This window comes from Frankliniella occidentalis, unplaced genomic scaffold (assembly GCF_000697945.3).
Source record: "Frankliniella occidentalis isolate FOCC.00 unplaced genomic scaffold, Focc_3.1 Scaffold14, whole genome shotgun sequence".
In the NCBI taxonomy this organism is placed as follows: domain Eukaryota; kingdom Metazoa; phylum Arthropoda; class Insecta; order Thysanoptera; family Thripidae; genus Frankliniella; species Frankliniella occidentalis.
In genome coordinates, this window is record NW_026267144.1 from 1665140 (window position 1) to 1676607 (window position 11468).

The window sequence follows — 11468 nt, forward strand, 5'->3', positions numbered from 1 at the left end:
GATTTCCGCCCACTTAAAAACCACTACTCGAGATTTTTCAAATCTTTAATCTTTGTGTTATATTTTTAACATGGATAACGTACAAATGTTTTCCTTAACGGTATAAAATTCTCATTGGAATTCAAAATACATACATGACTGTCAACTAATTAGTCAAATTTATTACCTAAAACCTGCTAATAATACGCAGAGTACTATATCATTGGAGATGAAAAATTGCTTTGAAAAGGTCATCAAAGATCTAATAAAACTGCATGTAAAAGCAGTCTGAGGTAACTAGAAAAATGCTCAGTGAAGTATAAAAAACTACTTCTATGCTCCATATTGCAAATTTATTAATTTGAAATTGTCCTATGGTGCGGTGCATTATGGCCTCTGCACTGTAGTACACTCTTTGGTATTAACATGAAACCTGTCAATAAATGTAACCAACCTTAATGTCTTTTGACAGTTAAATATAAAAGTAAATGAATTAAGCTAAACAAAGTGAAAGGATTTCTAAGAGTAACGGTTACTAGTGGTATGAATTATGGAATGTAGTGTAACACATCGACAATACACCATACCTTTAAAACTGTGGGAAAAAGGGGGGGGGGGGGCAATTGGTCTTTAAAATCGTCCATTCGCTCCTATGATGAGTGTGGTCCTGATGTTGGTCTTGGCACATTATCAGCAAACTGGCCAATATAATTACCACGAGGATGATAATTGGCAACTATGATGGTGCGTCCGTTCTTACTTCTTGCAATGCCCAACCCCAGCTCTTTACTCTCTTTCCACACCATCTGAGAGAAATGACCTGTAAATCGCATTTAAAAATTGTATTTAAAAAATCAGATTTTGACTACAGTACACTACATGCAGGCACATGACTCACCTGACTTGAGCAGCCGGGGTTCCTGGCCGAAGGGGTGGTCCTTTATCTCCTTGTACCAGGTATCACAGGCCTCCTTTGCACCCACCCTGGAGGATGGCCCGGTGCCGCTGTCCGGTGACCAGGCGCAGAAGATGTTCTCGCCGTAGCGGCCGTCGGGGCGGTGCGCAAAGCGGTCCTCGCGGGCGAGGGTGCGCGCCCAGTCGCGCGCGTACTCGCACAGCTGCGTGCTGAGCCGGAGGGCGGGCACACCGTGCTGGCGCCGGTACTCGTTGTGCAGCCGCAGGCCCTCCTGGGCCAGGTCCTCGGAGCCGCCGGCCTCCACTCCCTCGCGCACCGGGGACAGGGCCGCGCCCGGCGTCGAGGGGAAGCCCCTAAAGACACCAACCGAGTTTAAATCCTGTTGCCATTGAGGGTTGCCATTTGCGGGTGGCCGCGCCGAGCATTGGCTTACCCGACGGGAGGCACGTTCTCCGCGAAGCAGCCCACGAAGTTGCCCGGCGGCGAGTAGTTGGCCACCACGAACACCTGCCCCGTGCGGCTGCGCGCCACAGCCACGCCCAGCTCGCGGGAGTCCTTCCACACCACCTGTCGGGGAGGGAAGGGAACGGGTGAGGACCCGCCGCCTCGGAACGCCTGCCGACTGCGGGGTAGGCTGTCCCGCCGCGCGCGAGTGCAGCGCAGTGTGGCCTACCTGCGTGAAGTGGCCCGTCTTGAGCGAGGTGGGCTCCTTGCCGAACTTGTGGTCCTTGATCTCGCTGTACCAGTGGTGCACGGGCTCATCGCCGGCCACGGTGTGCGCCGGGTTGGAGGACCACGAGCAGAAGATGTTCTCGCCGTGCTCCGAGTCGTTGCGGTGCTCGATGACGCCCCTGGAGGCGAGCCGCTTGGCCCATTCCTCGCTGTACCTGCTCAGCTGAAGACGACACGCGCACATCATACGACACTGTCGTCGTCACGACTTTCTCGCAGACTTGTAAACTGGCCTCCACCGTGCTCACCTTCTTGCTGAGCTTGAGCGGGTGCGCGCCGTGCCTTGCGCGGTATTCGTTGTGCGTGGCGAGGAAGGCCTGGGCGAAGTCCTCGCCGAAGCACGACTCGCCGTCCGAGAGGCTCCGCGACTTGGACTTGCTCAGCCTCTGCTGCGGGAAACAGGCACACCCCGGGTCAGAAACTGGTGTACGGCCCAGGTGGAACAAGGACGGCCAACACGGAGTCAAAACGACTTCGACTACCCTTTTCTGTATGAAAATGTCATCAGCGGCTGATCAGCCTGCCGGGCCGGGCTTAGGTATACTCAAAGTGTATAGACAGAGGTAGTCACTATTTTCAGAGCATTTTTAACGTCCGTAATCAGTTGAACACGTTCAATGGTCACGCTCCCATATTAAATCATAGGCATCAAAAACGAGCCGCCTTGAACGTGTTAAACGGGGTGTCGGAGTGAGTACCTACCGTGGTCGTACTGCTGCTGCTGGCCCTGCTGGTGACGCTCACGTGGCTCGCCCTGCTGCCTGGCCGGTCCGGCGAGCTGCTGGGGGAGCGGCGCCCGGGGTCCGCCGAAGACATGCCTGTCGAAGAGACAGGGGTGGCGTCAGCGGGGGCCTCGGTGGGCCGGAACACGGAGGAGAGGTACTTCCTCATGCTGCCGAGCTACTCGACGAATGATGGCCCGCCCTAGGACTCGCGGGCTTCTTATCCTGTCGTGAGCTCCAGAGAGCAAGTCTTATCCGTGACGTGTTACTATCGACAGGAAGGGAGTAAGTGCCCTAAGCCCCGCGGTCGATGACGTACCGGTCGTCGACTGATTGGAGTCGATTGACGTCACTTTACTTTAGATATTGATAGTATTTTCGGTTTATCTGTGGACCACGCGGGGCCGAAACGAAAGCGAAAAGCGAGAAGTGTTTTCGTAGAAAAAGCGGGCGGAACCGAACAACAGCGCCATCCCCTGCCCGTGGTTAATCCTTCACCCATTATCGGGACAAAACAATTTCTCCCACCGGCACCATCTATTCCCAAATCGTGAGGTTTCTGACAGCGGCGCTTCGGCCTTGGGGGCCTATGCTTTGACGGCGCCCGGGCCGCCACCGCGGGGCGTGCCCGTGGCGTGCCCGGCACGGCCGGCATTGTTCCACGCTAACGACGCAGCCCGCGTAGCCCAGCCTCACCCGCGACAACGCCTGGCCCGGCCGACTTGTAGGTCGTTAGGCTCGATCCGGAACGTTATCTAAGTAGAGCCAGAGTGACTCACCCCCTCCGAGCGGGTGTCCGGGACTTACCGCTCGCCGCGTAGCTGCTGACGGAAGTGAGCGGGGTGGCGGTGCCGCCGGTCCCCGGGGTGGTGCGCCCCGTCCTCGGCGTCGTGTATCCGGAGCTCAGGGCGGACCGTAGCTCGGCCAGGTCGCCGGCGAGAGAGCCGTCGCGCTTCTGGCACGTGGTCACCTTGCGCTGCGTGCGGTTGCCTCTGAACGTCTCCACCGTCTCCCTGGTCAGCGTCTCCACCTTGGGGATCTGGAAGCGATAGCCAGCCAGCCTGTTAGTCGCGTGGCCGATTGTCTGGCGACACTTTTACATCGGGCTCCGCTGGACTCACCTCGCTGCCCTGAAGCGACGTAAAGACCCTCTGCTCGGTCTTCCGCACCATGATCACTCGGGACAGGGCCCCCTCCGGGTGGCCGTGGGCCGACGTCGTGAACCTGGTGAGATCCATGGACGCTGGGCCCAGCGGCAGGCGGGGCGCCGACGAGACCCTGTGTGGGCACAAGAACGCACGCCCTTAGAACGAGCTCGGAAGGCACGGCTCCAGGAGGAGAGCCCCTGGAGCCCCTCGACCATGGCGACCTGTCCTGTCGCGGGGCGCCGCTCCGGCTCCGCGGCCGCGGGACCGCTCGAGTGCGACGCAGTAATGAGCACAAAAACTAAAGCCCGCCGGCGCGGTAAAGCAGGAGAGCGCCCAATAATCGGGAGGGAATGAACCCTGCCGCGTTCATAATATCGGCTGTTCAGGGCCAACCTTTTTTTTTTTTTTCGTCCTGAACGCTGCCATCGGTCGGCGCGGCGGCTGACCGCGCACACAGGGGGGGAGCACTAATCAAGTATCGCCCATTTCGGTCGCTGTCGCGGGAGGCACCCTGAGAGTTGAAAGAAGCCCCCTTTTGCTTCACGTTTTCGTCCAGAGTCGCGCGGCGCTGGGCGATCGCCCTGCTCTCCGGCTGCGGCCGGGACGGCTCAAGGTGCCGGGCCCCGCGGCCGCCGGGCCCCGCGCCAGAAAGCGTGGCGAGGATGCTCCCCGCCCGCGCCGGGCCGGACCGGCCGGCCTGGCGGTTGCAGCTGGGTGGCCCTCAATTAATTAATTAAAGACGACTCGTGTCGATGTGACGCGCCGGGCGCCGGCGACACGGTGCCGAACCAATGGCGAAAAATACGACATCGACAAGAGACGTCAGGAAGGAAGTCGCCTTGACAGTTGTATCATATTTGCAGACCGGGGCGCGCCTCGATGAGACGGAGGCGTCACGGAGATAACGCTAATCCGACCGGGGTGTAGTAGTATCGCGGAAACGACAGATGAAACCACTCGAGACTTGGACAGAACAACACTATCCGTGTCGATCGGCACTGACATTCTGTTGGGCGGCCCTCAGCGGAGCGGCTGGCAGGCGAGGGAAGACCAGTCCCGCGGTGGCGGGGTCCCGACGCTCGTCCCCCGGGTGTGCCCCGGCTGACCGCCGCGACGCCGACGCCGCCGACGCCCGCGGCCTGGAGACGACGCGAAGCCGCGCCCGGTACAAGTCGGTACCGGCCGGAGAGTCCGCCCGCCCGCAGTCGACTGAGCTGGAGAGCGTCCCGGCCGCATGGGGCCCGCGCCGGGGAGCCGTGGGGCCCGCTGGGCCCGGCGCCGCCGCCGCCGCCTCCGGCTCTGCTCGCTCCGGGCTACTTTTTTGCCGCGGCCGCCGGAGGTACCCGGAGGCTGTGGAAGGTGGCCGCGCCGCGACCCGCGGGAGGCTGCGTGTACTGCGTGTACTGCGCATGGACCACATACAATCCACCTGCGGTGTGCGCGCCAGGGACGCACGCCGCCGTCCCGTTCTCCAATTCATACGCCGATGTTCGCCGACGAGAAAGCGCCCATAGCGCGGCCGGTCCGCGGCCGGTCCTATCTGACGAGCATCTTGGGCCTCGCTCGTAGCCGCCCGGCTCCGCCCGGCTCTCCTGCCGCAGCCGGAGTGCCTTGCATGACTATGAAGTGCTCAGCGGGCGGTGCGCCGGCCACACGCAACGCGTTCCAGTGCGTGGCCAGGGCGCCCAGTGGCGCTGCCCTGCAATATTTCAATTTACTTCCAGGGCAACACGCTGGCCGCAGTCATCGCGACGCTCATACAAAATTTACAGGGAAAAGTGTAATACCTTCTCCCCGTTGTTGGGGTGTATGACGAACGGCATAACTGCGCTAACCCGTGCCTTGCAGCCCATACCCCCCACTGCCCCCCCCCTCCCGACACAGGCCACTCACTGGTACATTTGCGCGCTGTGCCTCTCTCCCTCCCCGACCCCCTCTTCTCACCTCTCCCGTAATTGTTCGGCATTAGGGCTCGACGCCGGGCCGACCTCCTCCGCGGGAACCTGAGGGAACGCCCTCTCCTCTTGCAAAGGCGCTGCCGCCACATCGCGCGCAGGTTAGCGCCGTTGGGCCGCCCAGTGGCACGGCTGCTGTCCACGAAACGCCTAATCAAAGTTTACATTTCCCTCACTCGGATTCGTCTGTGGGGAAACCTTCCTCCCTTCCTCACTACCGGGGTCTACCGGGGGACCCGGAGGCGAGCGGAGCGACGCCCGACGACGCCGACGACCTGTCACGGCCTGAGTGTGGATAACGTTTCTTTCTTTCATTTCCTCGGAAAGACGTTTCCACCGCGGCGGCAGCGGCACTTCCCTTTTTTGCCGTGCGATGGTGTCAATTAACAAACCCTCCCTCCCCCTCGCTCCTCCCCCCGGTCCTTCCCTTCACTTGCCGTGTCCGTCCCCCCTCCCCTTCCCCCTCTCCCCCTCCTGCTCGCGGCACGCCCGGCCCGGCCCGTCGCACCGCGCGGCGTGGGTGCGAGTGAACGACTGTACCGGGTCGGGGGAAGCGCTCGCTGTCACGCACAGGCAGCAGCAGCAAGCAGCAGCAGTGCCCTGCAGTGCCGCCCCGCACCGCCCCGTCGTGTTGTGGCAGTCCCGTCCCGCGTATCACCCCGGATGCGGAGCCGGCGTGGCCCGCGCGCGACCTTGCACGCTTTTGCTCCACATTTTATAATTTTTTTGGAGGCCGGTGTCGGTGCAGCCTCGAGCGCAGCAGACCTCGGCGGGGCCGTGCCTCGCCGTGCCTCGTCGTTCCGTGCCTCGCCTTGCCCTGGTGCCCGGCATGTGTGGACGCGAGTCTTGTCGGCCGCACCGCCGCGCTGGGAACCTCTTGAAGGACCCGCGCACAGTGCGGCCCACTGTCCCAGTGTGCACCATCACGTAGGATACCCCCTTCCTCCTCCTCCCCACTCCCCGCTCCCGGCCGACACCTATAGGCCGCACACCTCAAAGGCAGGTGGAGGAAGGGCGGCGTGCCGCTAGCTGCTGGCCGACGTCGGCATGACACCAAGTTATTGAGTTTGGATCAGAGCGGTATTGAGATGTTGGGCGGCGGCGCGGCGATCTAGGGTGGAAGGGGAGGGCGGGAGACAAACGGCGAGGAACGCAAGTCTTGGCAGCTAAGCGGGGCACGTCGATGAGGTCTCCTTTATGCACGGAGGCGCCCGCCGAGGTGGGGTTGGGTGTTGCGGTGTCGGCCTCCTATAATATGCACATCCTGGCGCGTCCCGCGAGCCCCCCGGCCCCATCCTCTTGCATCATGACTGAGAGTCGGGCTGGGGCTCGGCGGGGCCCCTGGGCTCGCACCCGAACGGGGTCAGGGGTCAGGCCACCTGCGCCCCTTGCAGTCCGTCCTGACTCACCTGCACTCGGTGCAGTCGGGGCGGCACACAGCCCGTACTCCTGCCCCACGCCCACAGCCCACAGTCGCTCTGCTGCTGCTCGCGGCCCGTGACGGCGGTTTGGACCCGTCAGCGTTCAGCCTGCGACTGCCCTTGCGACCCGCGGTCCGGGTGTGCCCGCGAGCCGCGGGCCCCGGGCCCCGGCCAGGCCGATAAGGATATTCGCTAATCTGGCCCGCAAAGCTGTCGAGCAGCGGGCTGCGGGGCTGCGGCGGCAAGGCAGCACTGACAGCAGCAGGGTGCGGCGCCCACGCAGGTCTCGAGTACCTCCGCGGATTACTCACCAGGGACCCGCCCGGCCCCGCCCCGCCCCGCCGTGCCCCAGGAGGCGCGCTAATTCCTCATAACGAGGCGTTATTATGATTATCGCCGAGGCATTGCAACACCGAGTGCAGCGACCGATGCAGTGCAACAGAGGCGAGAGGATGCTACCGTCGCTCCTCCAGAGAGGCCTCGTTGCCCCGGTGGGCGAACCGCACTGCCGCCGACGAGCGCCGAGAAAAAGATCATCCAGTACGTCCGTCATTCGCGGTTTCGAACAACCTGCAAACTTCAGCCTCGCGGCAAGCTCTGATAGCGCCTAGTGGTTAGGCATGATCGTGCCCGCAGTGCACGCGTGTACCGCGGGGTGGCCTACCCCGAGTATCGCAGGCGCCGTCAAGGTCCCGAAATTGGCCGAACGAATTTGTAGAAAAACGGACAACGGACGAGCCTTCTGGGCGGTCCCTCAGTGGACCGGGCTAATGTAAGCGCTGTACAGCGAGTATTTACCCCTCATGGCGACAGGACTGCGACAGAACAGCTGCACGGAAGGGCGCACGCACGAAGGGCGCAAGTCTGCAGCAGGGCGGCACACCGCGACCGCGGCCGCCTCGTTGTCCAGCGCGAGTGGTCCTCCCAGTGATAAGCGCTCGTCCACGACGCTCCGCCCGGCGGCCGACGCCCACCACTTACTCCGTTCACGTCCGAGTGACCAAAACGCCTTCACTGTCTCGGCGAGCGCGACGCCGGGGAGGGGCGGGGCGGGCTGAGGCGAGGTGGGCCATGACGGCGGGGCTTTGACGGGGCTTTGGCGGGGCGTGGCGGGCACGCGACGTCCGAGTCCGGCGCGCACGCACGCACGCAGGTGTCGCCCTTCCTTTCACGCTCCGTATCAAGCCGACCCCTTGCGGCGCTCCCCGCCCCGCCCCCCTCTCTGTGGGGCAGGGCACGGGCAGGCACACACCTTGTAGGGAGGGCCCCCACGTCCAGGACAGGGCGAAGCGGGAGGGCGCGGGGCAGGATGCGTTGCCCCTCCCCGCCTGCTCTTCAAAGAATAACGAAATGTAGGCTGGAGAAAACATTAAAACCGCGACATGACGAAACAGTCGAGTTTCCGGCGCTCTCGCCTCTCTCGGCCGCAGAGAAGCGCCGAGCACGGTATCTCTCCTCTCCCCGTCTCCCTTTGGTGTGCCCTTTATCGGCTGACCCCGCCCCGACCCTGGCCCACATCTGTGCGGCAGTCCGGATAGAGGCGGGAGGAAGAGCAGTCGTAAGTCCTCATCAAGCCCTTACGCGTGCCCTGCTTCGTGACGCCAGCGCCGCGGCCCTTCCAGCCGGGGGCCCGGGGCACCGCAGGGCAGCGAGGATGACGTCGGTCACGGTCCGTGTGTCACCAGCTCCCCCGCGCACCTGTACCCGCCACGAGAGTCCCGTTTGCTCAGCGGGCAATGAATAGGGCCTGTTCTTGCACTAAAGAGCACGCGTTCGAGTCTCGCCGCTGGAACCGATCGGTGTGATCAGCATGACCACGGGACGTGTCGCCGGGCGGAGGGGAGGGGGAGGGGAGGGTCCTAGACCGGTCGGCCCTCCCGCCGCGCGCGCTGCCGCCTCCCGGGTGTCCTCCCTCGCCGCGGGCTCGCTCCCTGTGACGTCCGCACCCATAGGTTCCGTCGCCCCGCCACGCCCCGCCACGCCCCGCCGAGCCAAACACAAAAGCGCCCCGGTCCTGAGAGATTGAAGGCCTTGGAGGCCGGCGTCGTCGTGTCGTGTCAATAGATACCCCCGCTAGGCACGTCGCCGTCGATCAATCCTGCACAGGCGGCGCGCAGCTGGCGCACGTGAAAATCGGACCCGGGCGGCGCGGGGCGGGGCGAGACTACGACGGGATGAAGCAGGACAGCGGCATATAGTACTACCCCTTTTCGCCGCGCTACATGCAGTTTCGTGTTGATCGAGTTGCCTGTTTTGGGTGGCACCCTGCAAGTGTGTTTCTTGTTTAAAGCATGCACGACCCACCAGAGCAGGGCTGCCACTCGAACTTGGAAGTTCATTAGTTTTACAGGCAGGGCACACACATTGTCATCTATTTGTAAACATTGTTCGTTCTCTTTGCTCTGATCCTTGCCGCGACCACAGCGCCCTGCCGCGCGGGCCGACCCGCCGCGCGTCGCCGTGCATCTGTCGGCCTACCCGCCCGGCGCTCAGCGCGCGCTGCGAGCCTCGGCCCGCGCTCGCTCGCGCCACCTGTCAGGTCGGCGCGACGACGTCACAGGCAGTGTCGCGCGCCGTGGCCACGACAGCGGGCGCCGATCACCTGTTACCAAGCTGCCTTCCTTTTCTCCTCGATGTCCTCCGTGTGGCAATTTCACGTACTCGCCATGAGGACTGACACATTATTTGTCCTTCTTCAGCTCGTTCTTCAGTCATTTTGTGAAAACATTTTGTGTACTTCCGTTTGTTTCCTACCTGACGCCGAACTCTGAAAAAAAAGGACGGCGGAGAAAGTCGGATCTGTCGTGCCGCGCGCCTCGCCCAAAGGCTCTCATGATGATCACACCCCTGCAAGAGTTGCAAGGGAATCGCCCAGAGTTCCGCGAGAGTGTCCCCGGCGGGCGGCGGGCGGCGGGCGGCGGGCGGCGGGCGGCGGGCGGCGGGCGGCGGGCGGCGGGCGGCGGGCGGCGGGGCGGGCACACAACACAGAGGTGCGACTACTGCCGCCATGTGTGCCGTGCTACTGGTACACGGCAGCACACGGTGTTTGCCGCGAGGCGACACGGCCGGCACTCTGTCGCCGGCCGCGCTGCTGCACATAACAACACGCCATCATACTCGGCAATAAATACGGCCGCAGCGCTAACTCGCTTCGGATATATCCCTTCTGGTACGGATACGGCCAACGCCGAGAGAGATAGAGAAATGGGAAAAGAGGGAGAGAGGAAGACCGTTGGTGTTACCTGGGCATGGTGGTCCTGGGCGTCGGCCTCCTTGTCCTCGAGGGGAGCGTGGACGACCCCGAGGCGGAAGAGCTTCCGCCGCGGGAGGGCGTGGTCACAGTGTCCGCAGTGCGGCCCAGGCCCCGCGGGGCGCGCCCCTGACCCGGGCTGGGGGTCCGGCTCGCTAGTCGCGACACGGGGGGCTTGGTGGTGGTGGTGGTGGTGGCGGCGGCGGCGGCGGCAGGCGCCCGCCCGGGGGTCGCTCTGCCCAGAGGCGTCCTGGCCGCGGCCACCCCGGGCGCCGCTCTAGCCGTGTTGGTGTTGAGGGGCCGCAGCACGGAGGTGGCCATGCTCGGCGAGGACGTGAGCGACCTGGCGGCCCTGACCGGCCTCGGCACCGGGATGCGGCCCGTCCGAGGCGGCAGCGGTGCGGCCTGGACAGCCGTGGCCATGTTGGCGGTGGTGGCGCCCGGGCGGTCCTCCTTCCGGGTCTCCTTATCTCCAGGATGAGGTTCTTCTACACTTTGTTCGCTGGTCGGTGCGGGGCCATCAGTCTCGCCGACGCATTCGCCGGAGAAGGTGACGTTCTTCTTGGCCCTGCCTTCCCCGCGGGCGGGGGAGTCCCTCCTGGTCTTGGCGTCGACTCCGGCCGCGGACGCGGGGCTCGCGGTGTCCTCGCGGGTCGCGGGAGGGGTGTTCTCCTTGGCCTCCGCCTCACCCTCCGAGGGGCCGGGGGCGGGCAGGGAGGGCGGCGGCGTGGCGGGGGGCGGTGCGGCCAGGGCGCTCCGCGCTCCTCACCACCCGCAGGACGGGGGCCTGAGGAAGGCAACGCCGGTAACGGTCTCTTTATGCTGCGCGACGTGCTCGTGCGCGTGCGTGCAAGTGTGCGTGCGACAGTGGGGCAGGGGTCATTCCATTCCATTAAAAAAACAACCTGCTTTCAACTATGCCGTTGAAACGAAATAGTATTGTATAGCAGTATTCTTTTGATAGTAGAGGGGTTCGGAAAAAAAACAACGCCAACCGACCTGGCGACTGAAAAACCGCACCCGTTTCGTAGATCGTCTAACCGCACGCAGGTGCGCCGGGCGCGGTTCCCAACCCGCAAAGTGGCCATGGTTGGAGACACCACCCGACCCACGCACCCCGTACGACACGTCTGTGTGCTCAGAGGCACAGCACAACAAAGGTTTCAGCCACCTGGTACGCGAGGATCGCGCGTCGGGCAGTCATTCCACCTGAAACCGTTCCAATCCTTGTTCGGTAGTTGTTGCTCGCCGTGGTGGGGAATGTCCGTCCGGACCAACGACTCTAAGCCCCTTGGAGCAGGGCGATAGAGCAAAGTCAAGAGGCCCGGGGGATGGAGGGGGCGGG

General features: G+C 63.2%; 1 protein-coding gene across 6 annotated transcripts in view; it reads right to left on the reverse strand.

Moving 5' to 3' along the window:
• Positions 1-27: 27 nt before the first annotated feature.
• LOC113203410 (uncharacterized) overlaps positions 28-11468 on the reverse strand; it is a 22904-nt gene continuing 11463 nt past the window's right edge. The window contains exons 2-11 of one of the 6 annotated variants that reach the window (XR_008010790.1): positions 10116-10910; positions 3471-3627; positions 3157-3388; positions 2330-2445; positions 1876-2016; positions 1569-1790; positions 1329-1462; positions 878-1248; positions 567-799; positions 28-412 (exon numbers count right to left, since the gene is read on the reverse strand). Coding sequence is in view for 5 of the 6 variants with exons in the window: in XM_026418089.2 (XP_026273874.1) it covers positions 630-799; positions 878-1248; positions 1329-1462; positions 1569-1790; positions 1876-2016; positions 2330-2445; positions 3157-3388; positions 3471-3627; positions 10116-10546 (1974 nt within the window). In the remaining variant the exon portion in view is untranslated. Of the gene's footprint in view, positions 800-877; positions 1249-1328; positions 1463-1568; positions 1791-1875; positions 2017-2329; positions 2446-3156; positions 3389-3470; positions 3628-4500; positions 4653-6861; positions 7014-7671; positions 7840-10115; positions 10911-11468 lie in introns of those variants that run through there. The other 5 variants (XM_026418090.2, XM_026418089.2, XM_026418093.2 and 2 more) reach the window with 5 other exon arrangements.